The sequence below is a fragment of the Triticum dicoccoides genome, chromosome 2A (genome assembly GCF_002162155.2).
Source record: "Triticum dicoccoides isolate Atlit2015 ecotype Zavitan chromosome 2A, WEW_v2.0, whole genome shotgun sequence".
NCBI lineage: Eukaryota > Viridiplantae > Streptophyta > Magnoliopsida > Poales > Poaceae > Triticum > Triticum dicoccoides.
Window position 1 is genome coordinate 664,194,125 of NC_041382.1, and position 27,521 is coordinate 664,221,645.

The window sequence follows — 27,521 nt, forward strand, 5'->3', positions numbered from 1 at the left end:
TTATTTGGATGGTGTGTGGCATATTGTAAACTTGGACTTGACATTCTCTAACTTAACGCCTATTTCGCTAACTAAAATGCATGAAAACAATGAATGTTACAATTTTTTTTGTGGACAAGTGAGTACGATTTAGTTCATCACCGGAATTGTCCAAATTTTATTTTGGCATCCCTAGCCAAACAACTATGATGATTTCACTAATTTTAGAACTCCATGACACCGTCTTTAATGTGGTGGTACATAGTTGTATGCACGGGAGAGGATTTGTAGCAAGTGAGTGTGGGGGCGCACAATCCCTTTTCTTTAGGCTTTCAATTTTTAATCTTCATATCTGTGGAACCAAAAGTCCAGATTTAATTTTGTTTGCATGTTCGTGTTTCCCATGAGAAGGATTTTCGAATGAGACCAATTTTAAATACATTTTGATGATTTTTTAAAATTTTAAAACTTAGTATGAGCGACCGACAAAATTGAAAGTTTCAGAACCTGTGACCGACAAGCATGATACAACTTCTAAAACTTGGCACAAGCAACCACCAAAATACTCCCTCCATCCAAAATTTCATCTTAGATTTGTCTAGATACAGATGTATCAAGCGGAGGGAGTAGTAAGTTTAGAACCTGCGTCCAACAAACATGATTCAACTTCTAAAACTTACTACGAGCTACCAACAAAATCGTAAGTTTAGAACTTGTGGCTGACAAAAACAAAAGTTATTCGTGTGAGATTTAACGACTTTACAAAATGCGAGGCAATCAGCGGCCGGAGCACGTGTGTGCCCCTGCGAATTCCTTGTGTGCGCGCATCTCGGACGCGGGGAGCGTGCGCCCCATACCCAGCAGCCAGCAGTGCCGTGGACGAAAGTGAACAGCGGGTTGAGTGGCCGGGCGAACAGGGAAGACAAGCAGGGCAGCGGCTAGGAGAAGGACATGACAGGCTTCACACACAGTTAGCCAGTGCGCGCGTGTAGCTTTCCTAATTTTGACGTGACAGAATTATCTGAGTTATTACTAAGTAATACTACTGCTTTGGTCCCCTCAAAAAAAAAAATACTACTGCTTTGATTGCTGGGATGGTTTGCCAGCCTCGCCCACGAACAAATCCGCCAGCTATCGTCGCTCTTACGGGCGGTCCCACCGTATCTTCTGCACCCACACGACCAACCGAACTGCTGGGCCTTATGTCCACTGACACGCGGGCCCAGCTTTACCAACATGTGGCGAGATCCAAAACCCTCACCACCACCAGGAAGGAAAACGAGAGGAGCTGGCCGCAAAATCCCTTGGCACGAGGTGGCAACCGCCACCGCGCTGCGCAGCTGATCGGCAGCTCAGCTCTCGCCTCTCGCCGTTTATAAAACCCCGGTCGTGCGGCTCGCCACAAAAACAAGTCCAATCTCCTCCCCCAGCGGCACCGGACCGTGTCCGCCCTTCGTCTCCCACCTCCCTCCGTTTTCGGCATTCCGTGCTCCCGCTGGCGAGGGATCGAGTGGGGAGGGAACCCGTGAGGAGATGGGCCTCGTCGGGCCCCGGCGGGGCGTCCCCGGCGGCGCCGTCGTCTTCGCCACCGCGGTGGCCCTGATACAGGTGGGGTCTCGCTCTCCCTCTCTCTCTCCGTCTTAGTGGGTGCTGCGCGGGGTCGTCGTTGCGGCCGCGGCGGCCGCCGCCGCCCTTCCGTCTTAGGGGGTGGGGTTGCTCGCTGTGCCTCGTGTTTTGGACCATTTTGGTTCGGTTTTGGTCCTGCTTCTGGGGTTAAGCGCTGCGGCTTCCGGCCTATCCCTGTGCGGGCTTGCTAATTTCGTCCCGTCCATGGCGTCACTAGTGCGGAAGTTTCTACTACTAATATAACTCGTGGTTTTTTTGTTTCGCTAAAATTAGGGAGGTGCGATTTTCGTCTGTAATTGGACTGCGCGTCTTTTTCTCGAACGCGTAGTGGGCTGTGTTTGGATATTTACCCCCTCAAATTTACTGCGTGATTTTGGTTTACCTCTGCTTTGTCGTTAGCCCGAGCCTCCCCCTGCGATAGTGATTTTGGGACTCGGGAGGGTTGGGAGCACATGGGGTTGGAAATCTGCTGCAACACTGCTAGTTTCTGACACGCGAGGTGCGTTTGGATTGGAGGTCTGTAACCACGCGGTCGCGACTTATTGGTGCCCGAGCGGTTGTTTCTGCTGCCGCTACTGCGTTGGAGAGGTCAATTTAGCCCAGTTTTATTTATCCCGAGTTGATTGTGTTCGATGGGGCGGTTGCTTCTCTGTTCGGGGTTTCGTTTCTCGGTTTCATAGTTTGTCTCGAAATGTGTGCCATCTCCGTGACCGTGTAGATTGGGTTGAGTTTTACAGGATTAAATATGCCGCACTTCCCCGAATTTCAGAACATTTAAGCATTTTGATTCGAAATGTGCTCTTTGTATACCGTTATGATTATAATTGGGTCGGATGGCCCTCTTTGAACAAATTGCAAACAGTTTTCTCTGAATTCCAACTATGTGGAGTTGCCTGTGTTTCATATCCAAGTTACCGGATGTTTTATGGCTCACTTTTGGTTGACAGCTGGTAGGTCAACCCAGCTGAATTTTATGGCTCACTGTTTTGCTATTTTTCCTAGCCCAGCCAGCTGAATTTTCACAGGCATTTCAAACATGACATTTTCCTCTTGAAACTCAGATTGTATTTATGTTGCTGCAGTTCACTCTATGTTATTTAATCTGTTTTAGAGGCTTAACGGTTGAATTATCTTTCTCTGTTCTAATTTTGTTTGTTAGATGTCATCTGGGTGTTGCTGTACAGGAAGGATGAATAATTCATGCTGTAATAATCCTTAGTCGCACTAACTGTTTTGGTGGTTTCACATGAAACTTTGATTAATGTTTCGACACTTATAGTGGTTGTATAGGTGGCCAGAACATACCAGATTTGTGCCAACTTCTCAGATGTTGCTAGATTCTTGTCTTTGTAGCATCTACATCACCTGTCTAGGTGCTCAAAGGTGTTGTCTTCATTTTATATTCCTTCCGTCCGGAAATACTTGTTGGAGAAATGGATGTATCTAGACGTATTTTAGTTCTACATACATCCATTTTCATTCATTTTTGCGACAAGTATTAGCGGACAGAGGGAGTATATTTGAAGCCACCAGATAAAATTGTGGTCATGTTGCTCCCTAGAGGGGCCAATAGAATAACAGGATATGTAAGAAGTCCATTCTACAAATGTAGTGTGGTGTTCATGCATGTGGATTTGGTTGCACTTTGATGTGACTCATATATTGTATGGTTAACATGATTTGTCCATAATGTGATAACCTTACAACCTTGTTTTTCATTCCACGATGCAGATAGTTTTTCTTGTACATCCCACAAGCGCACAGCAATCACCAAGGTAATTTATCAGGGCAACATGTTCAATTAAGATGAGCATTTGTTAGATCACTTAAGAGCACAGTAGGTCCTGAAATAGGCTACTATTTTTTGATGTACTTAAAATACTTTGCCACTTAATGAGGTATTTTGTACTCATGGAGCTCTTGGTGCTAATTTTGCTGTGTTTGCTTCCTTAGGGTGGTACCTGCAGAAGGGTACTGTTCCATGTATGGAATTTGTGCAAATCGAACTGATGGGAAAGTCTTAAACTGTGTGAATGCAACAAAAGCTGTTAAGGTGACAATGGAACCCTTCTCTTCAATTTGAATATTACACAGCAGGAGAGATTATATCCAGTTATCTTGCAGTATTTTTTAATATAGACAGCATAATACTCTGCCCATCTTATTTTTGCATAAGATTACATTATTTCACCATTGTGTTCTACTACTATATCAAGTTCTGTTATTGCTTTTCCAGCCAGATACTTTGTTTTCCACAAGGATCCAGAGTTTGTGCCCCACTATTACTGGTGATGTCTGTTGTACTGTTGATCAGTTCGACACATTACACCAACAAGTCCAACAGGTAATTGTATGGATTGTTCAATTGAACTATCATATCAGTGTGGTCGCATCACATCTTTCTTTTAAAGACTAACTGTTTCACACTGGGGAATTTGTTAATAAAGCTTAGCAAAATGGTTTTGCCATTGTATTCATATTAACCTGCATTGATTTGTTCAAACAATCTTTTGCTGAACTTGTGACCTGCTGAACACTTTGTTAGAGACATGCTGCTTTTGTTTTAAGATGATTTTCATATCTACTTAATAGATTATTTCTGCTTGTTCACCCTGTACTTTTTTGGAAAGCAGTTTTTTGTCGACTTGTAGCCTCATGCAGCAAATTTCTAGTTGTTGATTATTTCTTGCCCCTGATCTTTGTTGTGTTATTCCTCCTGTACTTCCTAGTATCTTGTAACACAATTAAGTGGCTACATGTTGAGTTCTTTATTCCCTGTTGCATGCAAATTACAGATTCGTGTTCTAAAAGGAAATTTTACAGATGCATTCCGTCTATTCATAGACCATGTTCGTCGCTATTCTATTGTGGCCAATTTAGTACATATATTTTAAGGTTATTTTTCTAAGTTGACCAACTTGATTCTTTTTCGCATGTCAAATGATGTAACCTGTTCTTGGTAATCTCTATTCTAAATGTCTATGTTCAATAAAAAGAAAATTCACTCGGTGGTAAAATGCCAACTCCAACATTTCTGCAGGCTGTCCCATTTCTTGTTGGATGCCCAGCTTGCTTGAGGAATTTCTTGAATCTCTTTTGTGAAATGTCTTGTTCCCCAAACCAAAGCCTCTTCATTAACGTGACTTCAGCAAAACAGGTCTGAATTCTCTCAGCTTATCACGCCAACAGTATTTTATTGTGTTTCCTCATGGTCACCCCCCACACATTTTTGTTACATCAGTTTAACATGCCAAAATGAAATATTCATATATAATTCTCATGTTTAATCGAACTAACAAGCTACACTGTTCTCCACCTTTTTCAGGTTAAGAACATTACAACTGTTGATGGTATAGATTACTACATAACAAGCAACTATGGTGAAGAGTTATACAACTCTTGTAAGGAAGTTAAGTTTGGCACTCTGAACACACGCGCAATGGATTTTCTTGGTGGAGGTGCTAAAACTTACAAAGGTATTAGGCTAAATCATTGTAGTGAACTTATCAATTGTGTGATTGGATAAATGCCACTACAAGTTATAGTTTGAGCAATGCTACTGCAATCGCGGGACACTGAAAATCGCCATTGCAGATGCTATAAATTTTATAAAATGCTAGTATCCTCAATGTTTTGCTACAAGACCAAAATACCCCCAGCTTCCTCCTCTCAAGTCATCAGTGACCAAAATTGTTGACTGTGAGGTGGTGGATTTTGTTGAGTTCTGAATTCTGAGCACCATGGTTTGGTCCCTCCTAGTGCTACTTGATGCTCCCTATGATCAGATTTATCCATGTTATATGCCATGTGTCACATTAGGCTCAACAGTGACGAGTGATGACAACCAGGACGTGACGAGGAGGCACGACATCAGAAGCATCCCTAGGATTATCGTCCTTGAAGACGGGGAGAGGAAAGAAACAATGATTTGAGCTGTCCCATTTGCCACCTTGGCCATGACTCTGGAGTGACTTACGTAGGCTGGCAGGAAAGCTTGCATACCAGATTTGCTAGCATCCCTCCTAGAATTTCTTGTAGGCAGGCTGAAGGGCTAAACTAGCATAGCTTTCCTTGATTGTGAAGTTAAACTCTGATTGCCTAAAGGATTTGCTTGCAATACTTTGATAATTAAGACAAAGAAGATGACACGATTTGGTCTAAAGATTAGTAGCTTGTAGAGGGTAGTAGCCTTTTAGGAAGCTTTGCTGCATTTCTTTGAGAAACTCTATTTGGTATTATTAATTATTATTCTTGTCTTCTTGCACCCTGGATGTGCTTTTGAACTAGTTTCTTCAGTTGGTAATTTTAAGGTTTGCTAGTGATAGCCTGATAATAGACTATGTAATTTGTTTCCTGCATTTGGACTTGGCACTATTAATTATTATTATTGCAATCTGGATGTGGTTTGAGTTAGTTTTTCAGTCGATAATTTTAAACTGTGGTAATGACATGCTAATAATACACTGTAATTTGCATGCATCCGTTCTTCGCAGTATGTCATTATAATTATTGACATCTACACTTGCTACTGCAGAGTGGTTGGCATTTCTTGGGCGTCAGGCAAATCCCAATGAGCCTGGGTCACCTTATTTGATAACATACCGACCTGATTTGAGTGGTTCATCTGGGGTGAAGCCACTAAATACTACAGTTTATTCTTGTGGAGATCCATCTTTGGGCTGCTCATGTGGGGATTGTCCTTCTTCTTCAGTTTGCATGGGATCCTTGTTGCCTCAGTCGATGACTGAAACTTCCTGTTCAGTCAAAATGGGTTCTCTAAAGGTAACAGCTATTTATCTACATTTATGAAAAAAATGCACGGCTGATACCATGCATTTCCTGTCCACTAGTTTTTATTGGACTATATTTATGAAACCCAACAAAATTTATATTGTAAAATTACTCTCTGATAAAAAAATTAACCAAATTATTTTCAAGTAACTAATCTAAGTATTTATAAAAATAATGTTAGTTGTAATTTCAAAAGTTTGACTTCATTTGTTCTTCTTGTGGCTATTGGCAGAGTTTGCAGTGCTACTTTCCCTAGTAAATAACCAAAGCTTTTCATGAATGATAGATTAGGACTATGACTTGTTAATTGGCACATCACATGTCAGGTGGTCCTTCTTGTATCAAGCCAGTTGTGTAACATGCACATATGATACTAATTCTTTAAAAAGTGATACTACTATTACAGAGAAATTGGCACAGGACATGTGTTGTAGTAGTGATGATACGGGGTAGATGTGTCGGTGTGGATACCTGCACAATTTGCTTGTGGGAAGTTTTAATAACCTTCAACTCTAGCAATCAAATGATTTACTATATCTTGAAAAAAAATATAACCATCATCGTAGGTGCTAAATACCTTAGTTTGTCCATGTACCTTGTGTAGAACTTGACCCTTTTCTTCTTGTTTCTCATACTACTTAAAAGCTTACGGCAGTCTTGAACTTTAAACTAGAGTATACGAATCCAAAATTTGGCACATAAGAACATTTTAGGGCATATGTTATGAAGGTTCATCTTTTCCATGTCGAGCGTTTTCATTATTTTGTATCCTGAACTCCTATCATTTTGATTACACAGGCCGGATGCTTGGACTTCTCACTAGCGGTTGTGTACATTGTGTTTTTGTGTGCAATTTTATTGTGGGGCTTATTATACAGAACACGAGGAAGAACAGGCTTCCCCTCACAAACAAAACCACCAAAGAATGCTGATGATAAGTTGCATTCAAACAACAATGGCAATGTTCCTGAAAACTCTGTTCAGGTTCTTTTCTGCCAAATCATTTTTGAGAGCCAGAGCTTGCTTGCTTACTTTGAGTACTTGTCTTTGGTTCCTTCTAGCATTTTTCTCTAGTGTTCATTTTTAAGATGACGCTGGTACGGTCTAATAATTTCTCTTTATATCAGGTGCCCAAAGCTGCATCATCTTCTATTGTCCAAACTTACATGTCAACCTTCTTTAGGTTGGATTTGGTCTCCAGTTATATTCGGATAAACTATATATTATTAGTATTTAGGCATCATGTTAATCTGTTGAAAGTATTGCAGGAGGCATGGAGTTTTTGTTACTAGACACCCGCTTCTTGTGTTATGTGCATCCTTACTTGTCCCTATCCTATTATGCATTGGTCTTATCCGTTTCAAGGTGGAAACAAGACCGGAAAAGGTACTCAATTTATCATCGTATGATAGCTACAATTCTTCTACTGTTGCTGAAATTCTGATAATTGTGTATAATGGGGGAATTTGAATTGATATGAGACTGACAAATATAGTTCTGTATTTGAAGTAATTACTTTAATATAAGTTTGACAAGGCAATAGTATTCTCTTAAAACTCACAAAATTTATTAGGTCTGAAGCACGGAAAGAAAAAGAAAATGGAAATCCATTGACAGTTTTCATTGATTACTTGGAAATGTTCATTGAAATAAAATCACAGTAAATAAAAAGGAAATACATCGCTGTACATTTTATAAAATTTCATTTTTATTGTTGGCTATGCTTTTTCTTGAATCAACTTGGACTTTTATGGTGTTTTGTGTCCTTCATGCTTATTGTCATTTTCAGATAACTTTATCATCTTACCTTCCAAAAAGGACGTTAAAGTTCTTAATCCTGTGAACATAGTGGGCGAAGGTCATGAACTTGTATTTTTGAATACCTGTGAGAAATATGTGTCAGCAAAATAAAAACACGGAGATCAAATCTGTCGATAAACGTGTTCACATTTTTAGCACCCATTGACAATGGATTACCTTTGAGTCTGTAACTACGACTTTTGTGTAACTTGTGGTCATTTATATAAATAAATTTAGTATTTGAGATTGCTCCTTTTATTTGTGGGGATTGCTGCCCTTTATGAGTGTTTTTTTAAAAGAAGTCGATAAAGTGACACACCATTTGGAACTCAAAAGTTTTTGGTGTGTATTTACCAGGACTGTGAATACATACATTTCAGAGATTTCTGACTTGGTTGTTTTCTTTTTGCAGCTTTGGGTTAGCCCTGGAAGTCAGACTGCCTATGAAAAGCAATATTTTGACAGTCATCTTGCACCATTTTATAGGATTGAGCAGGTCTTTTCAACTCTCGTGGCTTTGTTTTTGTTCAACTAGATGAACACTTGTTACAGATTGTATGCCAACTTTGTTCCTGCATATCAACATGTTTGTTGTGTTGATCTTAACTTCTTGTCTATATTTTGTTAATTACTGTTTTAACTGCAGCTTGTATTAGCCACTTCAGCGTCTGGCCAGCTTGAAGCTCCTACAATAGTAAATGATAACAATTTCAAATTGCTATTTCAGATTCAGAAAAAGGTATGGAATCCAGTCATGTAAATTTTACACTGCAACTGCTTAGTGATTCTAATGTCACTTTTTAATTGCAAAGATTGATGATCTGCGTGCCAATTATTCTGGATCGACAGTATCGCTTGCTGATATCTGCCTAAAGCCACTCAGTACAGATTGTGCTACCCAAAGTGTTTTGCAGGTGATGATTTTGTATTGTCTATACTCTGTATATGGAACTAACTTGTTCTCTAGAATCTATATAATCCTTTTCTATCATTATATTTTGTTCCGTATGCGTACTTCTGAGCAATCATATTAAAATGGTGGCATCTGTTGCAGTATTTCCAGCTGGATCCTAAAAAGCATGATGATTTAGGTATAGATCATGCTAAATTTTGCTTTGAGGTAAATATCCACAGTTGAAATCTCTTCTCATATGGACATTTTCCTTTTTTTGCTTGCAACACAGACCTTTGTAAACTATTGATGAATTCATGCTGAACAATGAATATTGTGATACTGGCTAGGTTTGTCAGCTAGTTGTATCTAAACACTAAACAATATCTGCTGTATTGCAGCATTACAGTTCTGAAGAGACATGTTTGAGCACTTTTCAATCACCTATTGACCCTAGTACAATATTAGGTGGTTTTCCAGGTAGCAATTTTACCGAGGTAAAATGCTATACTTTTTTTTTTGGCCAAAAACAATATTTTACTGATTATCCCACTTCTCTTACTAACTTCCTATTACTTCACAGGCTTCTGCATTTGTAATAACATATCCCGTGAACAACAAGGTTGAGACAACAGGACAAGAGAATGGAAAGGCTATGGCTTGGGAAAGGGCATATATTAATCTTGTTAAGGTTTGGAACTCTCACCTTCTGAGCTTATGTGCTCAACAAGCAGTTTACAGTAGAAGTTTACTGTCAATTGATTCATGCTCTATATACGTTCATTCTCTAACATTTACTTTTAAGCAGCCCCACAACATATTTCAATACTTCCACACAACACCTCCTTAAGGAATGAAAGAATAAATCTCGTTTGAGGATAGTAAATTAAACTAATTCAGAGAAATTTGCTCCAATGAAGAACCCGGTAGATAAGATTGACTATGCATTGCCCTACATCCTGAGGAAATACGGAGATGGGAAGCAACTTTGATAATGCGGATTAAGAGTGTTCAGATTCATATTCCAGGAGATTTAGTAGAAGCATTATTGTTTCCGTTCTTTTCTCCTGTAATATTGAGCCGACTCACTGGGCATGTTGAAGCCCCAGATGCCTGAATCTAGCAAAAGGTCATTTCATGTATGCTAATGCCATTTGCATGCACAGTATAGTGATTAATATTGAATGAAGCTAGCTCTTTCATGTTTGGATTAAAGCCTATAGCACTTATTTTCTAGCTAGAGTTTCTACCTACAGTGTTTTTGTAGCTTTTGGTTCAACTTCACAAGAAGGTGCATACTCTAGCGATTTATATATTTCACTTGAGCCAAGAATTACATCTGATGACTTTGAGAGTTTTTTGCAGGAAGAAATACTGCCGATGGTACTAGCACAGAACCTTACATTATCCTTTTCATCCGAGAGCTCTATTAAAGATGAATTAAACAGAGAGAGTACAGCTGACGCAATTACAATAGTGGTAAATATATGCAAAAATCTTTTCCATTTTGTAATATATCCTGTTTGCCTACATATTGTGATATTTATCTGTGCCATTTGATTGATATCAGATAAGCTATATTGTGATGTTTGCGTACATATCATTCACACTTGGAGACCGTCCTTCTCGTTTGTGGGCATTATTTGTCTCATCAAAGGTATGAATATGATAATCAATGACGGGATTTTTTTTTATTTTCCACTCTGCCTAAAAAATACTTTAATGTGAGTCAGTGGCAAGTCCATATGCTTGAAATTCAGGAGTGGTATATACAAATTTGTCCCATGATTAATTGTTTTGATCTACATGGAGTATCTTGTTCGTCATGATTGCATTTTTATGAGTTATCTAAAGACCAGTTCTCGTATATTCATGTTTGCTGACCATACATTTAGTAAATATAAACAGTGCGGTGGTCGGCAGTACTGCTGTTGGGACGACCTATTTTTCTTGTGGCCGATATTGAGAAATGGGAGATGTCAAATGTGACATCTTCTATTCTGGGACGGAGCTAGTAATATTTTTGCAGTTATTTATTTTGTACATTAATATGACCCTTTGCCACTCTTAGCCAAAAGCAAACTAAATTGTTCTGCTAAGAAATTTGTCTTTTGAATCTATAATAGTTTGATCTCAAGTTTCCTTTTGTAGAGCTAATTTATTTACCAGATCCCGGAATACTATATACTCCCTCCGTCCCGAATTACTTGTCATAGAAATGCATAAATATGGATCTATCTAGAACTAAAATACATCTAGGTACATCCATTACTGTGGCAAGTTATTTCGGACGGAGGGAGTATTTAATTATGTCAAACATGTGTTGCATTATGTTCCATTTGACGAGATAAATTGCAGGTACTGCTTGGCTTATCTGGGGTTGTCCTAGTGATGCTTTCAGTTTTAGGATCAATGGCATTCTTTAGTGCTGTTGGAGTGAAGTCGACTTTAATCATAATGGAAGTAATTCCTTTTCTTGTGCTGGCGGTAAGTCTTCTGCCTCTAGTAGCGCAATAGTGTGACTGTTTTTCTCTTCATCAATCCAATGTACCTTTCCAGTATTTCTTTGTTTTGCTGCATTAACAGAAAGAAAAAACCATTATGCATTTGCGCTCTACACATTTGAATTGGAACATAGCTTCTTCGTGCTGATTATTGGATTATCTCTTCTGAAAATTGATTTCCATGAACCATCATCACATTAATTCCTTGTTGAAAACTTGATGTTTAGTACTCAGTGATCTAAACGCTCTTATATTTCTTTACAGAGGGAGTCTTTGTGTAATTTATTTTAACCACGCTTCCTAGATAGGTGAACACAGTTGATGTCTATGTTGCATAGCCTGCCATTGAGTTTGTTGTTTGTTTTTAGGAAATATTTTCTTGCTGCATTTACCATATTCTTTTAAGAGGAATTGACAATTTATTCATACGGCTACTTCATTTGATCTATACTTTGTTCAAAAGATACCCATTCTTATCATTCTGCAGTGGATGAAACTGATGGATGTGATTGTGGCTAGGTCGGTGTGGACAACATGTGTATCCTTGTGCATGCTGTCAAGCGACAACCAGATGGGATAGTATTGGAAGAACGCATAAGTAATGCATTGGTGGAAGTTGGGCCATCCATTACGTTAGCCAGTTTGGCTGAAGTTTTAGCTTTTTCTGTCAGTGCAATCAATCCAATGCCTGCCACCAGAGCATTTTCTATGTTTGCCGGTTGGTTTCTTTACATTTCCTTGATTGTATCTATAATTGGCACTTCATTTTGGGGTTTCCAATCCACTATCTTGTGCAGCAATGGCAGTTCTTCTGGATTTCCTTCTCCAAGTGACAGCCTTCGTAGCCCTTATTGTATATGATTTTAGGAGGGCAGAAGATGGCAGGATTGATTGTGTTCCTTGTGCAAGACTTAAATCGAGCACTGTTGCTGGCGACAGTAAGTGTCCAAATAAAAATCCATGTTTGCTTTGCTAAAAGGAAGATTAGTTATAGCAGTAAATGCTTGTTCATTTTGGCTCATTTGTAATTGTTTCCCTTTCTAATGTATTCAAAAATTAAGATGGTGGCCACCAGCGGCTTCACTTTGTTGCACGCTATATGAAGGTAAACACTACATGTTTTACCAGAGCTAAGCTTGTTCTTATGTTAAAGTTAAGCTCATGTTTTAAACCATCTTTAAGTTTTTCACGATTTTCCTTTTATGTTCATTCATAACTTATTGTTTTTTTTAATATAGGATATTCATGGGCCAATCCTCGGTTACCGACCAGTGAAGTTTATCGTGATTGCTGTATTTGTTGGATTAGCATTTGCAAGCATTGTAAGTGCTCACACATGTTCTGCATGCACATTGCACAGCATCATGATTATATCTGTTCCTCCTATTAGCTTCACTACCAACCGCTTTATATCTGGTGAAATATGAGTGTGCTATCTACAGGCCAAGTCTATTTTTTCATTGAAATTCTCTGATGGATCATCAACTTATTATTCTGTCTGTATTTCTGATAAATCTTGCTGATCATCAATATGGAGCAATTCACTACAGTGTGGTGTTGTTTGTTCTTGTCTGGTTTCATGTTGCAAATCCAGTGGTTAACTACCACAAATTTGGGAAAAACTACTAAATGAGACAGAACCACTTACATTTTCTTGACTTTGAGTATGAGCATGTGTGGTTGACAACATTGTGTTTCTTTTGTCCCAACTAGGCAATGTCAACTAGACTACAACCCGGATTGGAGCAGAAAATCGTTCTTCCACGAGATTCGTATTTACAGGTTCAAACTATCACTTGCATTTTCTGTAGCTTAAGCCTTAATTGCTTCTCTTTGTATTTCTTTTAGAATCATGCTCATTATAATGTTTACAGGGTTACTTTGACGACCTTGAGAAGTATATGAAAGTTGGACCGCCACTGTATTTTGTTGTGAAGAACTTCAATTACAGGTAACTAGAAGTAAAATAGCTCTACACATTTTTTCTGCATGTTTGAAGAAGCATGATTATACAATGGAAACAAACAAACATGGCTGAATATTCCTTGTCATATCATTGACCCGTTGTGCTTTCTTACTTTTATCCACTACATTCTTGTCTTTAGATTGTTCTGGATATGTCAAAAATTGAAAACCAAGTCTCTCATGTTTCTACATGAGCTGTTACTGTTGCAGTATTGCTTTTTGAAAGAGCCAATTTTTTTGAGCTCTTCGGAGTTGCATGCTTAACTCAAATAATATTCAAAAGTTGAAAACCAAGTTTCTCATGTTTCTGCATTGGCTGCTACTGTTGCAGTGTTGCCTTTAGAAAGAGGCGATTTTGTATAGTTCTTCTGAGTTGCATGCATAACTGAAATAAACAACAATTTGATTTCTGATGTGTTACACTGTTTCCAGCTCTGCATCGGAAAATACTAATCAGATATGTTCCATCAACCAGTGTAATTCAAACTCTCTTCTGAATGAGGTATACAACTGTTTGTCTCTTGACTAATTTTTTCCACAGTAATACTCAGTATGAAATGATTGATTGATTTGCTAGTTTAATTTAGTTGCACAATACATTTTAAAGGCAAGCTTTGTTACTGTAAAGCTACCGGCTCCTGATGCAACTTAACCAATGTGATTTTGATAAGCATGCATAGATGTTCATCATATGTTGATAACACTGCCCTCCATTTAACATGGTGGTTGCTACCATGCAGATAGCAAGACAATCTTTATCTCCTGAAACAAGTTACATAGCAAAACCTGCTGCCTCATGGCTTGATGACTTCCTAATATGGATGTCTCCCGAAGCATTTGGATGCTGTCGAAAATTTGTTAATGGAAATTATTGCCCTCCAGATGATCAGGTTCAGAACTTTTCCCTGAACCCCCTTTAGGGGTGCAGCACATTCATACTATATTTGTATTAGCTGGAAAAACAAGCAATTTTCTTCTGAAGCAATGGACACATCCCTCTCTGGGAGAAATAAAAGCACTCAATTTTAGTCCTGAGAAAATATGAACTGGTTGTATGTTAGCATATTTGCTAATGTCACTTGAATTTCTACTTTGCAGCCTCCTTGCTGTCAACTCGATCAAGATTCAGGTTCATGCAGTTCAAATGGAGCGTGCAATAATTGTACAACGGTATACTATCTACTATCTTTCAGTTGTGATATCTAGTCCTTTTAGCGTCTTAATCAGTTTCAGAGAGCTGCATTTGCACTGCTGCGCCCAATTATGTGTAGTGGGAAATATAGTATATTTCAACCACAGTTCACATATCAATAGATACATGTTAAGTAATTTCTGATCTACTAGTTATGCTTTTGTCTCAGTGTTTCCTACATTCGGACTTACACAATGGGCGTCCATCCACAACGCAATTTAAAGAGAAACTTCCATGGTTTCTGGATGCACTACCATCAAGTGACTGTTCTAAAGGGGGAAAAGGAGCTTATTCTACAAGTTTGGACCTCAGTGGTATGTGGTGTATGCCAATTATGTACCATCTCAATATTTTATCATGCTAGAGAACATGCCAAAGAAATATCATACTCCCTCCGTCCCAAAATAAGTGTCTCAACTTTGTACTAACTTAAGTACAAAGTTGTACTAAGGTTAAGACACTTATTTTGGGACGGAGGGAGTATATTTATAAATGTGAATCATTTTAATCAGTTGAGATGTATAGTATTATTTTTGCATTAAACGTGCTTGCATTTTGACCGACTGAAATTATAATACTATTAATTATCCACTGACATATTTGGTAACACTGTTTGTTTGTCAGGTTATGAAAATGGCAATATACAAGCATCAGCATTCCGTACATACCATACTCCCCTTAATAAACAGGTATGGATTAGCATGCCGCCCATCATAATTATCACTATTTTCCTTTCCAACATGGTAAAGTTTAAGTAATATTGATATTTTTTGTAGACTGACTATGTTAACTCATTGAGAGCTGCTCGGGACTTCAGTTCTCAAATGTCCAAAGATTTACAGGTAATTTGCCTGCATCCATTCTTTAGATGATGATGATATTAAAGGACGTTTTAAAAATGCTGACCCAAATATACTGAAGTTATTGCCGTGAAAACATACACACAAAAAACGATTTGCTGTGTTTCACTCTTAACCTCCGTCCCAAAATGTAAGACGTTTTTTGACACTATGATAGTGCCAAAAAACGTCTTACATTTTGGGACGGAGGGAGTACTACACATATTAATAGGAACCATGGAATTTCCCTGTTGGCGAAGTTTTAATAGATCGTTACTGTTCACATGGTTCTAGCAGTGTTCTAGGATTATTGGAAGGACTAGCCAGTACATCCTGAATTTTTGATTATTTGGGCCTTTACTGAACACATTATCCCCAGATGCTGATGTAAATATTAGCAGCCACTAGCTATTCAAAGACACACAAGTATGTGTGAATTTTGTATTTGTAGCTAAGCTTTATGGCATAGTAACTACTATATGTTTCACTCTATATTTCATACTGATTATTGTTAGCTTTCGCTTTGAATGCTATTGCTTGGATATATCTTGTAACAGTCTTCGATACATCTTCGTGCAGATGGAAATTTTCCCATATTCAGTGTTCCATATATTTTTTGAGCAATACCTCAGCGTATGGAAGACAGCCATCATGAATATATGTGTTTGCCTTGGTTAGTTACTTATTGCATTTGCAGTTTTTCAGATTATTTACATATTCTTATGATATAGTTCTCGCGGATCTCATTTTCTCTGAATTCTTTGCTTTGGTATCAGATAGAAGTAACTTATTTCTCTCTCCTAGTATGAATGCACAGTATAGACATCCCTGCTAAACCAGCTTATTTTATTTTATTTTCGAGAAAACGCAAATGGCCTTTGCGTTTCATTGCATTGGAAAGATAGGGAATTTACATCCTCCTAGGAGGCAGATTTACACAGTTGTCGGATGATCAGTGGACATCCCATGATGATGGCAAAACGACCCTGAGCCCTTGAGCCCCGGCCTTTGCCCAACATCGGGCCTCGTCCTTGATCCGGTCGACAAGCTCATTGAGCGATGGGCTCACATGGTCAAAAACGCACGCGTTCCTATGCTTCCAGATCATCCACGGCACCAAAAGCGCCACGGATTTGAGCGCCTTGCGGAGCGCTGGCGGTGTGGAGTCCTTCGCGCGTAGCCACCAGTCCATGATGGAGTCGTCGTGCTCGGGCGTCGGCGCCGGCAAGCACAGCCAAGCTAGGATCTCATGCCATGTGTGCCTAGCGAAGGGGCACGCGAGCATCAGATGTCTGATCGTTTCCGGCTCTTGGTCGCATAGGAGGCATCATGGGAGGTGCTGCAGGCCACGGCGTGCAAGCCGCTCCGCGGTCCAACAGCGATCTTGGCAGGCCAGCTAGTGGAAAAATTTCACCCTTGGCGGTGCCCAGCTCCTCCAAATGAGTTTCCAGGAGTGGCAGCCCGTCGCGCCTGTTCTCAAGAATTGCCTCACCACATTGCACTGAAGAACCAAAAGTTTGACGTATCACTGTCGGCTGTTGAACTGGTTTAATTAGTTGGTTCTGGTATGAGCGACCATACCATTTTGACATAAGTTAGGGATAAGAGTTTGAATTAGGAGTGATTGGATGAGTTTCAATCAGGAAATATTGGCTCGATTTGGTCCTCTTGAGTTGTAACCCCTCAATATAAGGGGATGGTTCCATTCAATGAAGGTCTAGCAAGAAGTTCTCTCTATTCCCTTTCATTGCGCATTGCTGCTCTACCGACACTAATTTCACGAAAGCTGGCTAGTAACTATGGTCTAGTGCTGGGACCACCTGCAATCATAACCACAATCATAACAAATATAATCACGCTAAACATAATTAAATATATTTTTTGTAATGTCTGTACCTTAATTTGAGATTTGACACAGTTCATTCTTATGCAAAAATTAACAGGTGCAGTATTTGTTGTTTGTTTAGTAGTCACCAGCAGGTCAGCAACTCCTTTCAGAAACTTAGCACTAACTATTTTCTGTTACTCTTCGAGTCGGTAGATTGTGATAATTTGTTACCTCTGTCCATTTCAGTTTGTGGGCTTCAGCAATCATTTTGATTGTTCTGGCCATGATAGTCTTGGATCTGATGGTATGTTTGTCTCTCTCCTGTCCAATATATAATACTACTTCTGATTATATGTATTTTCAAATTCATAGCAACTGATGGCCTCTAATGGATATTGGATAGAACTTAGCTATGTTTTAAATACAAGTGGTTGCAGAGTAGAACCATGTGGTGACTTCATGTCAACAATTAGCTAAAATATATAGGATTTGTTCAACTGTTGGTGAAAGCAGTTGGCTTAATTAGCTATGCATTATGTATTGATACCACATTGTGGAATAATTGTAACGAAGCATAAGAAACACCCATAAATCAAAAGACGGTTTCACATTACCTTGGTATTATTGGCATATGTGATTTGAGTTTGCAAATGTAAAGCTAGTGTATCACATTAAGGAGTTACAGCACAGTTCAAGCCCGTGACAGTTGTACTTGTTATCGTAGCTATTCTGTATTTTCTAGTTTCTACAGTAGTTCTAGAATTCAAGTTTCAATGCTAAATTATTTAATTGTTATATTCATTATCAAGATTTAACATCTTTCAAACTTTTGGCAGGGAGTGATGGCTGTCCTTGGAATTCAGCTCAATGCAATATCTATTGTAAACCTTGTTATGTCGATAGGAATTGCTGTTGAATTCTGTGTTCATATCACACACGCCTTTATGGTAGGTGCATTGTACATTTGGAAATGCCAGTTCGAAATCTTCCAGTTTAGTTTAGTCCTGTGATAATTAGAATGTTGGCCATAATAAACTTGAAAAACATTTAAATTTGTTCTTCCCGTCACTTGAAACTTTTATCATCTGCTATCAGTGATTTAGCAGTTTACTTTGAAATGTGAAAGTAGTTTGATTCTCTATATGGTCTGCATGACATTAGAGCAACTAAAAAACATAGAGCAACAATAACAAACCAGTTTGCTGACACCCAAACCCATCCCAAATGAAGGATCATGGAAATAAGTTCAGATGTGTTTCTACTTTTCAATGATATAATTTTTTCATGTTTATCTTGTCCCTTTTTTCCATATCATGCCTGAACCCTTCATATTCACCTTTTAATTTACAGATAGGCATCGGGGATAGAGAAAACCGTGTAAGGCAGGCTCTATCGACGATGGGTGCTTCTGTATTCAGGTTAGCCTCATTACTGTTCACATTATTGGGACAATGTTACGTTGGGTAAAGAGATAGTAATATCAATTGAATAAGTTGCTTGCAGCTTGTCCTAGATTGTCCGAGATATATGTGAGTATGTGTAGACGTGCCTTAGTGAGTGTTACATATAAACAGTTCACAATTTTATTTCAGTTCTTATTTCGCATAAGAAAGTTTTCTAGTGTTGCGGATAAATTCACGGCAGTCCAGTTGCAGTGTTGCGGATAAATTCACGGCAGTCCAATTGCAGTTTTTTGCCATATGTCCGAATCTGTTTGTACTGTTTACAATTTTATTATATCTTATTCTGACCCACTGTCTTGATTTTTCAGTGGAATTACCTTGACCAAACTTGTAGGAGTTATTGTCCTTCGTTTTGCAAAATCTGAAGTTTTTGTGGTACATACATCTTAGCCCACACTTCTTAGTTCTGTATTCCTATTGGAGTTTGGCTTGAATCACCTTTGTTTAATCCAAATGGCTGCAGGTGTATTACTTCCAAATGTACCTGGCACTCGTCCTCATTGGCTTTCTGCATGGGCTTATCTTCCTACCGGTTAGCATTTTAATTACCTATCGTCTCTTAATTGTCTCCAGGTATTTGCATAAGCAGCTTAGCTGAGCCCTATAATTGATGGATGTTTCAGGTTGTGTTGAGTCTGTGTGGCCCTCCTCAAAAAACCATGAAACCGATTGAACAAAGTCAGACTCCGCCTTCAAATGAGCAAACTTGATTAGTACATAATATTCAGGGATTATTACAAAGCATTTCAGTGTACATATCCATCTGTTACCCCGGTGCTGGAGGAGCTGTGAGGGTGTAGATCATTTATAGAGGCGGAGTAATCTCTATAGAAAGATAGGCTGTACATTAGTTAAGTTTACTGAACTAGTACTAGTTTAGTTGATATCGCCGCGAGGAGAAGGAAGCGTGAGCTACTACTGGCAGTTCCATGGTTTCTGTTTTGTATTTGTTTCATGCGAGAAACCAATGTCATATTTGGTGCCAATCAGCTATGGTTTGGTCGCTTCAGTTGCTTTATTCCAGCCATGATGTGCTTGCGTGTACAAGAGGTCAGCTATCTCCAAGATTTTTTATGGCAGGGGGCATAACTCTGGAGGTGTTTGGTTCGTGCTTTTGTATCGTAACCTGATTACAGCGTCAACGGATCCCGTCAAATCTTGTTTGTTTTGATTGCTCCGTAATTACAAAACGCGGTATTAGATCCCAGCCTAGTTCAAATCTGTTACTAGTCAAAATTGTCCGCAATGAAAACCGCTGCGGTGTTTCCCTCCTCGCTATCTCCTCTGCTTAAAGCGTTTTTGCTGCCACCAGCTGTCCACATCGCTGCCGCAAACAGCCGCCATCGTCGCCGTCGTTGCGTCCGCCACCGGCGCCGCCGCAAACAGCCGCCACCATCACCGTCGTTGCGTCCGGCGCCGGCGCCGTAGCCACCACCGCTTCGGTCGCCGCCGTCGCGTCCGCCGCCGCCGTTGCTGGCATTGTTGTCAGCCTCACTGTCAGGCCCTCGCTCCCAAGACACGAACGATGCCGCCTCCTTCCTCGCCCGCCATGCACAGCTTGGATCTGCTTCCAGCCAGCGGTTTGCCCTCGGCTGGTACTTGCCCAACTCTGATATTCATTAACGTTACGTACTATGATTTTTGCCCATATCGTTTACGTTAACAGTGTAACCCAATTGCGAACCAACCTATGGTTGAGATGGTTAGGTGGACAGTGGTATTCCCAACCCACCAGGATTCAAATCCTGGTGCTCGCACTATTTCTGGATTTATTTCAGGATTTCCGGCGATGCTTTTCAGTGGGAGGAGACGTTCCCGTCAACGACGAGACGCCTAAGGTGACTTCGTAAATCTCAAGATGATATGCTAGCTCAGTCTCTCGAAGGTGCTCATAGGGATAGGGTGTGCGTTCATAAGGGTGAGTGTATGCGCGTGTATATGAACGCTTATGTTTATACTAATGCTAAAAAACAGTGTAACCCAATTATGTTTGCGTTTGGGTTACCGATCTGCAACCAAACACTTCCTAATTTGCAGGGACAAACAAACGGCGGCTGCTAGGGATCATCCGGATGATTTCTTCATCCCCCTAGCTAGCCGTCCGATACGCCACTAGATGCTGTCGATGGCAGCAACACAACCCGAGTCTTCTTCCTCTGATCCCATCCACGCGCATCAGAAAAACAACATTGCGCCTCCTCTGAAAATGATGAGGGCAAACGCAGCTCCCCCCCTCCCTCCCACGGTGGCACCCCGCGCCCACCGGAGCCGCCGGCAAGCGCTACATTGCACCTCCAAAGAGCCCTCGACGACGGCTGCATTGCAACTCCAAAGAGCTGCCGGCAAACTGCTGCATGGCAGCGCCGGGTGCTGCTCCATGGCAACACTGAGCGCAGTGAAAACCTCAACGCAACATCGACAACGCTCCAGCAAAAGCTTCATTGCATCTCCGGCCAAGCTTCATTGTAGCACCCCTCGTCGGCATGGCAGCAGCGTCGTCGTGCATCGCCTGCTGCAGCAGCACGAGGTGAACGGCGACTGGGATTGCAGCAGAGCGTCGTCCCTTGGAAGCCGGCTTGCAATGGCGACGGCGGTTTGCAGCGGCGGCGGCGCGGTCTACAGCGACGGGCGCTGGCGCCGGTGTGTGCTGCAATGTGCTCAAGGAAGAAGAAAGGGAGGAAAAAAGAACGAGCGACTCAACTTCTGGAGGAAGAGATAATAGAAAGGAAAAGCCACAATGGGTGAGCGAGCAAACAGGGACGCGCGTCAAAGGCGGCTTACGCCCGTGAATAAAAATTCGCCTCCCACACTCTACCTTTGAGAATTTTATAGCATGGCACTTTGAATGCTCGGGTGTTTTTTCGGTTCGCAGTGCGTACAAGCTAGCCGTTAATGACAAGAAGGCGAATCGAAATTTGGGACAAAGCAGTACAGCACCAACTGAAGAAAGAAAGATTTGGAGCATGCTTTGGAAAGCAAATGTTCCTCCCAAGATTAGAAATTTTGGGTGGCATTTGGTGACGGAGTCACTCGAAGTTCATACAAGTAGACATAAGAGAGGGTTGGAGCTATTCCCTACATGCTCTATTTGTGGGATGGAACCAGAAGATGGATATCACGCAGTCATAAGATGCACAAAAGCTAAAGCCCTGCGTGACACCATGCGTGAGGTCTGGACCCTTTCCCGGGATACTGATCTTACATGTACGGGGCGTGAGTGGGTCCTTCTAACTCTTGATAAGGCGAATGAGGAGGAGCGTACACACCTGCTCTTCATCTGGTGGCGAGCGTGGCACCTTAGAAATAACATTATATTTGGTGACGGGAAAGATACAATAAAGACATCAGCAGAATTCCTACAAAGTTATGCTAGCTCCTTTGCGGCGATCAGAGCAGGACAGCCGCTTCCTGGCTTTAAAGGAAAAGGAAAAGTGACGCCAGACATTTTATTCCTTGAGACTAAACAGAGAGATGCAGATTATCAATGGGTCAGACCTAACTCAGGTTGGCTCAAACTAAATGTTGATGCAACCTTTATTCAGGAGACAAACCATGGAGCTTGGGGGGTGGTTCTACGAGATACGAATGGGGCGGTGATTGGATCTACTTGGAACACAATCCGTAAATGTGCTAGTGCTGAGGCGGCCGAAGCTGAAGCTTGTCTTGAAGGAATCCGAGATACCATGCAGTTCATAGACCGGCCAGTAGTTATTGAGAGCGACTGTGCGAATGTCATCCAACAAATTTCTTCAAAGGACTTTAATAAATCTCTCATTGGTAGCTTGTGTAGGGAAATTCAGAGTTTGCTGGGCCAACTCCCTGATTTTACTATTGCTAAGATCTCTAAAAATGACAATAGGGTTGTCCATGCTCTCGCTAGTTTTGTTAGGAGTGGTGTGAGTAAGGGTGTGTTGATCGGCTCACCTGCGTGTTGCGACTGGTCGATGATGATTGTAATGAACCTATGTTGATTGTTTAATATAATACACACCTTTTAAAAAAAGTGTTTTCCCAAACGAAAACACTCGTTTTGTGCAATAAACGTAACTTTTTCTACCTGCCTTGCTTGATGAACAATACTGTAGCAAAGCTGACCGTCAGGTTGAGAACTGACGAGAAATAATTTGTGCTGGTGATTCACGTCAGCATTTCCTTTCGCGAGATCTTCTGCCATGATATCGACCTGTGAGCCTCTGTTAATAGCGATATGTGAGCCTCTGTCCATCCAGCATTACAGATGTGTCAGATCGATGCCATATAGCTAGCCAAAGGCTCAAACATCGCAGGTTTTTCAAATCAACCGGTCCATGCTGGTGGCAATTAGTCAAATTAGACAGGTGCACTGCAGCAGTGTCTGCCTGCCACATTCATTCACTGGCAAAGTACTGGCACATATCATTTTGTATTATCATCCCTATACAGACCTGCAAGTGCAACCCTAATCCAAGCCTAACGACCCCCTAATCTCTACTTTCAGCAACGCGTCTGCCACGGGCGCTCTCTCCCCAGCCTGCCCTTCAGAATGTTACTCCACCCGATCCAAATTAATCAATTAATTCGGATCAGACGAGCATTTTTTTTTCGCGGGTAGAGGAGTATTTTTTTTCAAAAACTACTGAGAAGAAACCTATGCTATACCACGAGAAAAATGTGACATCTCCAACGACAACACGTAAAAAACCTCCTGCATCCTTCCGTGGACAGAGGGATCAGTCTGCGGACACGGATGCGGGAGGCAACCATTCAACGCTAGCTACATACATTTCAAACCACATTTAACTAACCAGACAAAATTCATTCGAACCGGCCGATATTCATCAAAATTCGGATAGAAAATAGCACAAATCATCCACACATAGCATGCAAATTAAGTGTAGTACAACAAGGTCTTAAATTTGACTAGATTCCGGATTGCCAACAAGTTTTTCAAGAACGGATCATGTCCTCCCACACATACTTCCCTTTCAACTTCATCCAGCAGTGTGTGCATGTAAATGGCCGCTCCGCTGACATGTGGTGCAACACGGCGGCTCGTGCGGGCTACATATAATGTGTAGACCAACATTGAGTGAATAAATCAATCAACCAGTTTAACAAGAGGAAGTAAAACTTACCATCTCCTCCATACCCGCGTGCAACGGCCACCTTGCCTCGAGCTGACTGATCAAGTTGCAGTACTTGATGACGCTGACCTGGATAGCGTGCCAGCGATACGACCAGCCACGCATCGCACAACAACTCATCCTCCATGCTCGAGTAGCTCACCATTCTTCGTACTCTAAGGAGGCCAAAAGTGGCCTCCACCGTAAAAGGTACTTCGGACACTACGTCCGGAGATACCGAATCTCCCTCCTCCCACGAGGGAGATGAAGACGAGGAGGAGGAGGAGGAGGAGGAGAGCAATTCTCCCCTTAAAGGGGGGGGGGGGAGAAGAAAAGGGCGGCTTCCGTGGACCTAGAGGCGGAGGCATCCAAGAAGGGGAAAATCTCCCTTTCGGACGATTCGGACTCGGACGCCGAAGCCATCCCCGAGTGGCGCCCCGGGTCGAAGCCCCTGGCCGCATCGTAAGTGCCCAAAGATACCGTATACATATCCGGTTTTTATGATTGCAGTTTTAACACCTTTAAGTTTCATGCTACAGTCCGGCTCGCGATCTCCCCCAACTATCATCGTCTTCTGGGAACTCGCTGGGGCTAGAGATGGTGGAGAGCGAGATGCCTCCACAAGCCTCCCCGCCAACTGCCACGGACAATACCGAAGTGTTGTCCCGAAGAGCCTCTCCGGGCCATGGAGAGGTGCGGGAGGCCACCCAGACGGCGCCAGAGGGTAACACCTCGGCTGCCGCGACCATGAGGGAACCGACCCCCATGGAGACCAGTAATGGGGGCCATGACCAATCCGGCTCCCAGCCGAATTTTATTCCGGAGACCCGTACGGCTCCGGAATCGAGCGAGCGACCTCCTTTGAAGGAGGGGGAGCGTCGACTCCACTGGCGACCTCTATCAGTTTAGAGGCGCCGGACACTCCAGTGGAAGTGCTTTGATGCACTTTCATTATGGAGGAGCACCGTACCCTTATGGGTATGGTGGTTGAGAAGGTTCAGTCCGCCAAAAGCGGGCTGAACGAAGCCTTTTACAGCCTATTGACATGCTTTGAGGTACGTGATGTAGTATTCTTAACTACTTTGCATATGCACAAAATATGCCTATGTATAGATAGTAACCCCTGAGACTCTGTTCGGATTTTGAAAAAGAAAGACTGAACAGAGGATCAAGTAATATCCACAGGAGATAACATACTTGCCTATTTTGATAAACAGGCTTCATTGTTGGCGGCAACTGCCCAGGCCGCCGAAGTATCTGAGCTCAAGCGGAAGCTGGAGCGGTCCGATCAGGACCTCGCCCGCATCAACAAGCGGTTCGATGAGGTGCAAGGTGTGTTTTGAAAAAAATTGTTTACACACCTAGAGTAATATGTCCATTCCGGGTCTAATCTCTTGTGTTGTCCTGATCATTTTTGCAGGTAGTGCGGCCGAGGTCGAGAACCTGAAGAGTGCCCTTGCCCAAGCCAAGGAGCGGGCGCGGTTAAGCCAAGCAGCAACTGACAAAGCGGCTGCGGATTTAGAGGCCGAGAAGGTCGCCCGCCGCAAGTATGAGGAGCGGGTGAAAGAAGTGGAGCATGAGCTCCAAGATGCCACCAACAAGTGTGAGACCTTGGAGGAGAAGAACAAGGCCCAAGCGAATGATCTCACCAACGCTCTTCAGGAGGCCAAGGAGGTGCGGACCGAGTCTCGGGCGGCTCGCGAGGAGATCAAGCAAGCCGGACAGATAGCGGCCGGTAAGCCCTTTCTTTTACAGAGTATATTCGGTGGTCGGAGATATGCCTTGCTTAATCGACTATGGAGTTCTCCAGACACCTTTGCGGATCTCCCAAGGAGTGCGGCAGATGCTGCGCAATTCTTCCGGTCCCAGGAGGGAGACACCACGGAGAAGCTCTTCTGGTCCCAGTACCTGGCGCCAGAAAGGCCGCCGCCGCTAAACAACTAGATGATGCAGTTGGCGGAGCTGCATAGGATGTCTGGTTTGGCCATGAAGGACATCATAGTCCGGCTATGGCCAACCGGACCCATTTCGAGCAGTTACTTCAGCTTGGTCAAGCGACTCGGCGACGCCCTGCCCCGAGTTGAAGCTGTGAAGCGCTCGTTGTGCATAGAGGGTGCGCAGATGGCCATTGCCCGCATCAAGATGCACTGGGCAAAAATGAAGGTCGCCGCCGTGGCCATTGAGGGTCCACCTGAGGGCAAGGACTACCGCAAGCCGGAGCGATATTTCGAGGACATCCTGGAGGGTGCCCGTTTAATAGAGGGACAATGCTCAATGGATATAATGTTTGAATGAATGTATTCGAGCCGCCCAGACTTTGTATTATGAAGCAAGGCCTTTTTAATATACTTGTGCTTTTTTATCTGCAATTATTTTCCTCCTGCGCGGCCGTTTTTTGTATCTGAAAGTTACCAGTCGTCGGCTTCAGAGCCCACGTAGATACTACGGGGGTGTTCGGTATAGCACATGAGCACACTTGACCCAACGTCTTGGTCCGTAAAGGAGGTGTCAGTGCAATGAACCAGGCGATCAAACTATGCGGCTTTATCACTCTCACTTAGCCATAGGAGTTTGACAATGGGACTATAGGTTAGCCCCTGGTGTTTGTTCGGCTATCCGAACTTGGATGCTTTTAGCCGCGTGACCAGGTAGAGGCTAGTCCTTCATATAATACGAGAAAAAAATCGCAAAAGATTTAGCAAGTCACCGAACCACTGACCAGCTCTCGCTATATCATGACAGTCATTTTTCGCTTTCTCTACCGAGGTGTTTGACCGGACGAGCCAGAAACACAATCGCAGTAGTTCTCCCTTTACTACCTTAGCCGAACAAGCGGAACGTAAGGTGGTAACCACAGGAGCAGGGCAACCCAACTATTGACCAAAGACATGATTCGGAGCCGATGCATATAATGCGGTATTCGGGACGCCAAAGTACACTATAAAAGTGTTCGAACTTTATGTTTTTGAAATGTATGTGGCCGAATAGAGCCCCTGGCAATTTACACCGAGGTGTGTATGTCAATTTGTCGTGAAGATGGGATACATATTATGAAATAAGCCAATACCGAATAAGGTTGGACAAAACGGTTTCCGCTATATTCTGATTGATACGTCGAACGTGCTCTTACAGAGAGTGCCACAATCATCAAGGCTATTTTACATGCCAAGAATTTGAGAACAAGGGAAAGTTGTAGACATGTCCTAAAAAAGAAAAAAAGGGGGGTCTTGAAGATCCTTTGGGCGTCCTGCCGTACGTCTGCACCGCTTTTTCACCTTGGTGTGGGATCCTTTGAAAGGATCAACGATCAAGTATACATAAGGGGCCTAGAAAAGGGCCCTTGGTACCATCAAAACGTGATCTGGGTTTTGGAGAACCTGAAAAATAAAAAAAAGGAAAAAAGGGGAGAACATGAAGGTCCGAATAGGGTCGAGCCATATTGTGGACTTTGTCCTTAGTGTGCCTCCGTCCTTGCCCATGGTATTTTTAGTGCGTAGTTATGTACGCATGGTGCGTATGCCGCGATTAAGTGGGGGTGCT

At 42.0% G+C, this 27,521-nt stretch overlaps 1 protein-coding gene across 1 annotated transcript; it reads left to right on the plus strand.

The window, feature by feature from the left end:
• Positions 1–1,296: 1,296 nt before the first annotated feature.
• LOC119356070 (NPC intracellular cholesterol transporter 1-like) lies at positions 1,297–19,923 on the plus strand. Its single transcript, XM_037622969.1, has 39 exons — positions 1,297–1,587; positions 3,337–3,380; positions 3,559–3,658; positions 3,842–3,949; positions 4,646–4,762; positions 4,931–5,081; positions 6,140–6,387; positions 7,195–7,380; positions 7,524–7,579; positions 7,665–7,782; positions 8,609–8,692; positions 8,843–8,935; positions 9,009–9,110; positions 9,251–9,316; positions 9,490–9,585; positions 9,672–9,779; positions 10,454–10,567; positions 10,659–10,745; positions 11,447–11,575; positions 12,112–12,310; positions 12,390–12,530; positions 12,654–12,697; positions 12,831–12,914; positions 13,306–13,374; positions 13,467–13,543; positions 13,990–14,059; positions 14,298–14,447; positions 14,656–14,727; positions 14,919–15,063; positions 15,374–15,438; positions 15,526–15,591; positions 16,168–16,261; positions 17,532–17,568; positions 17,663–17,720; positions 18,253–18,363; positions 18,767–18,834; positions 19,188–19,254; positions 19,343–19,411; positions 19,503–19,923. The coding sequence occupies exons 1-39, from the start codon at positions 1,513–1,515 to the stop codon at positions 19,587–19,589; spliced, it is 3,855 nt and encodes a 1,284-aa protein (XP_037478866.1). The 5' UTR covers positions 1,297–1,512; the 3' UTR covers positions 19,590–19,923.
• The last annotated feature ends 7,598 nt before the right edge of the window (positions 19,924–27,521 follow it).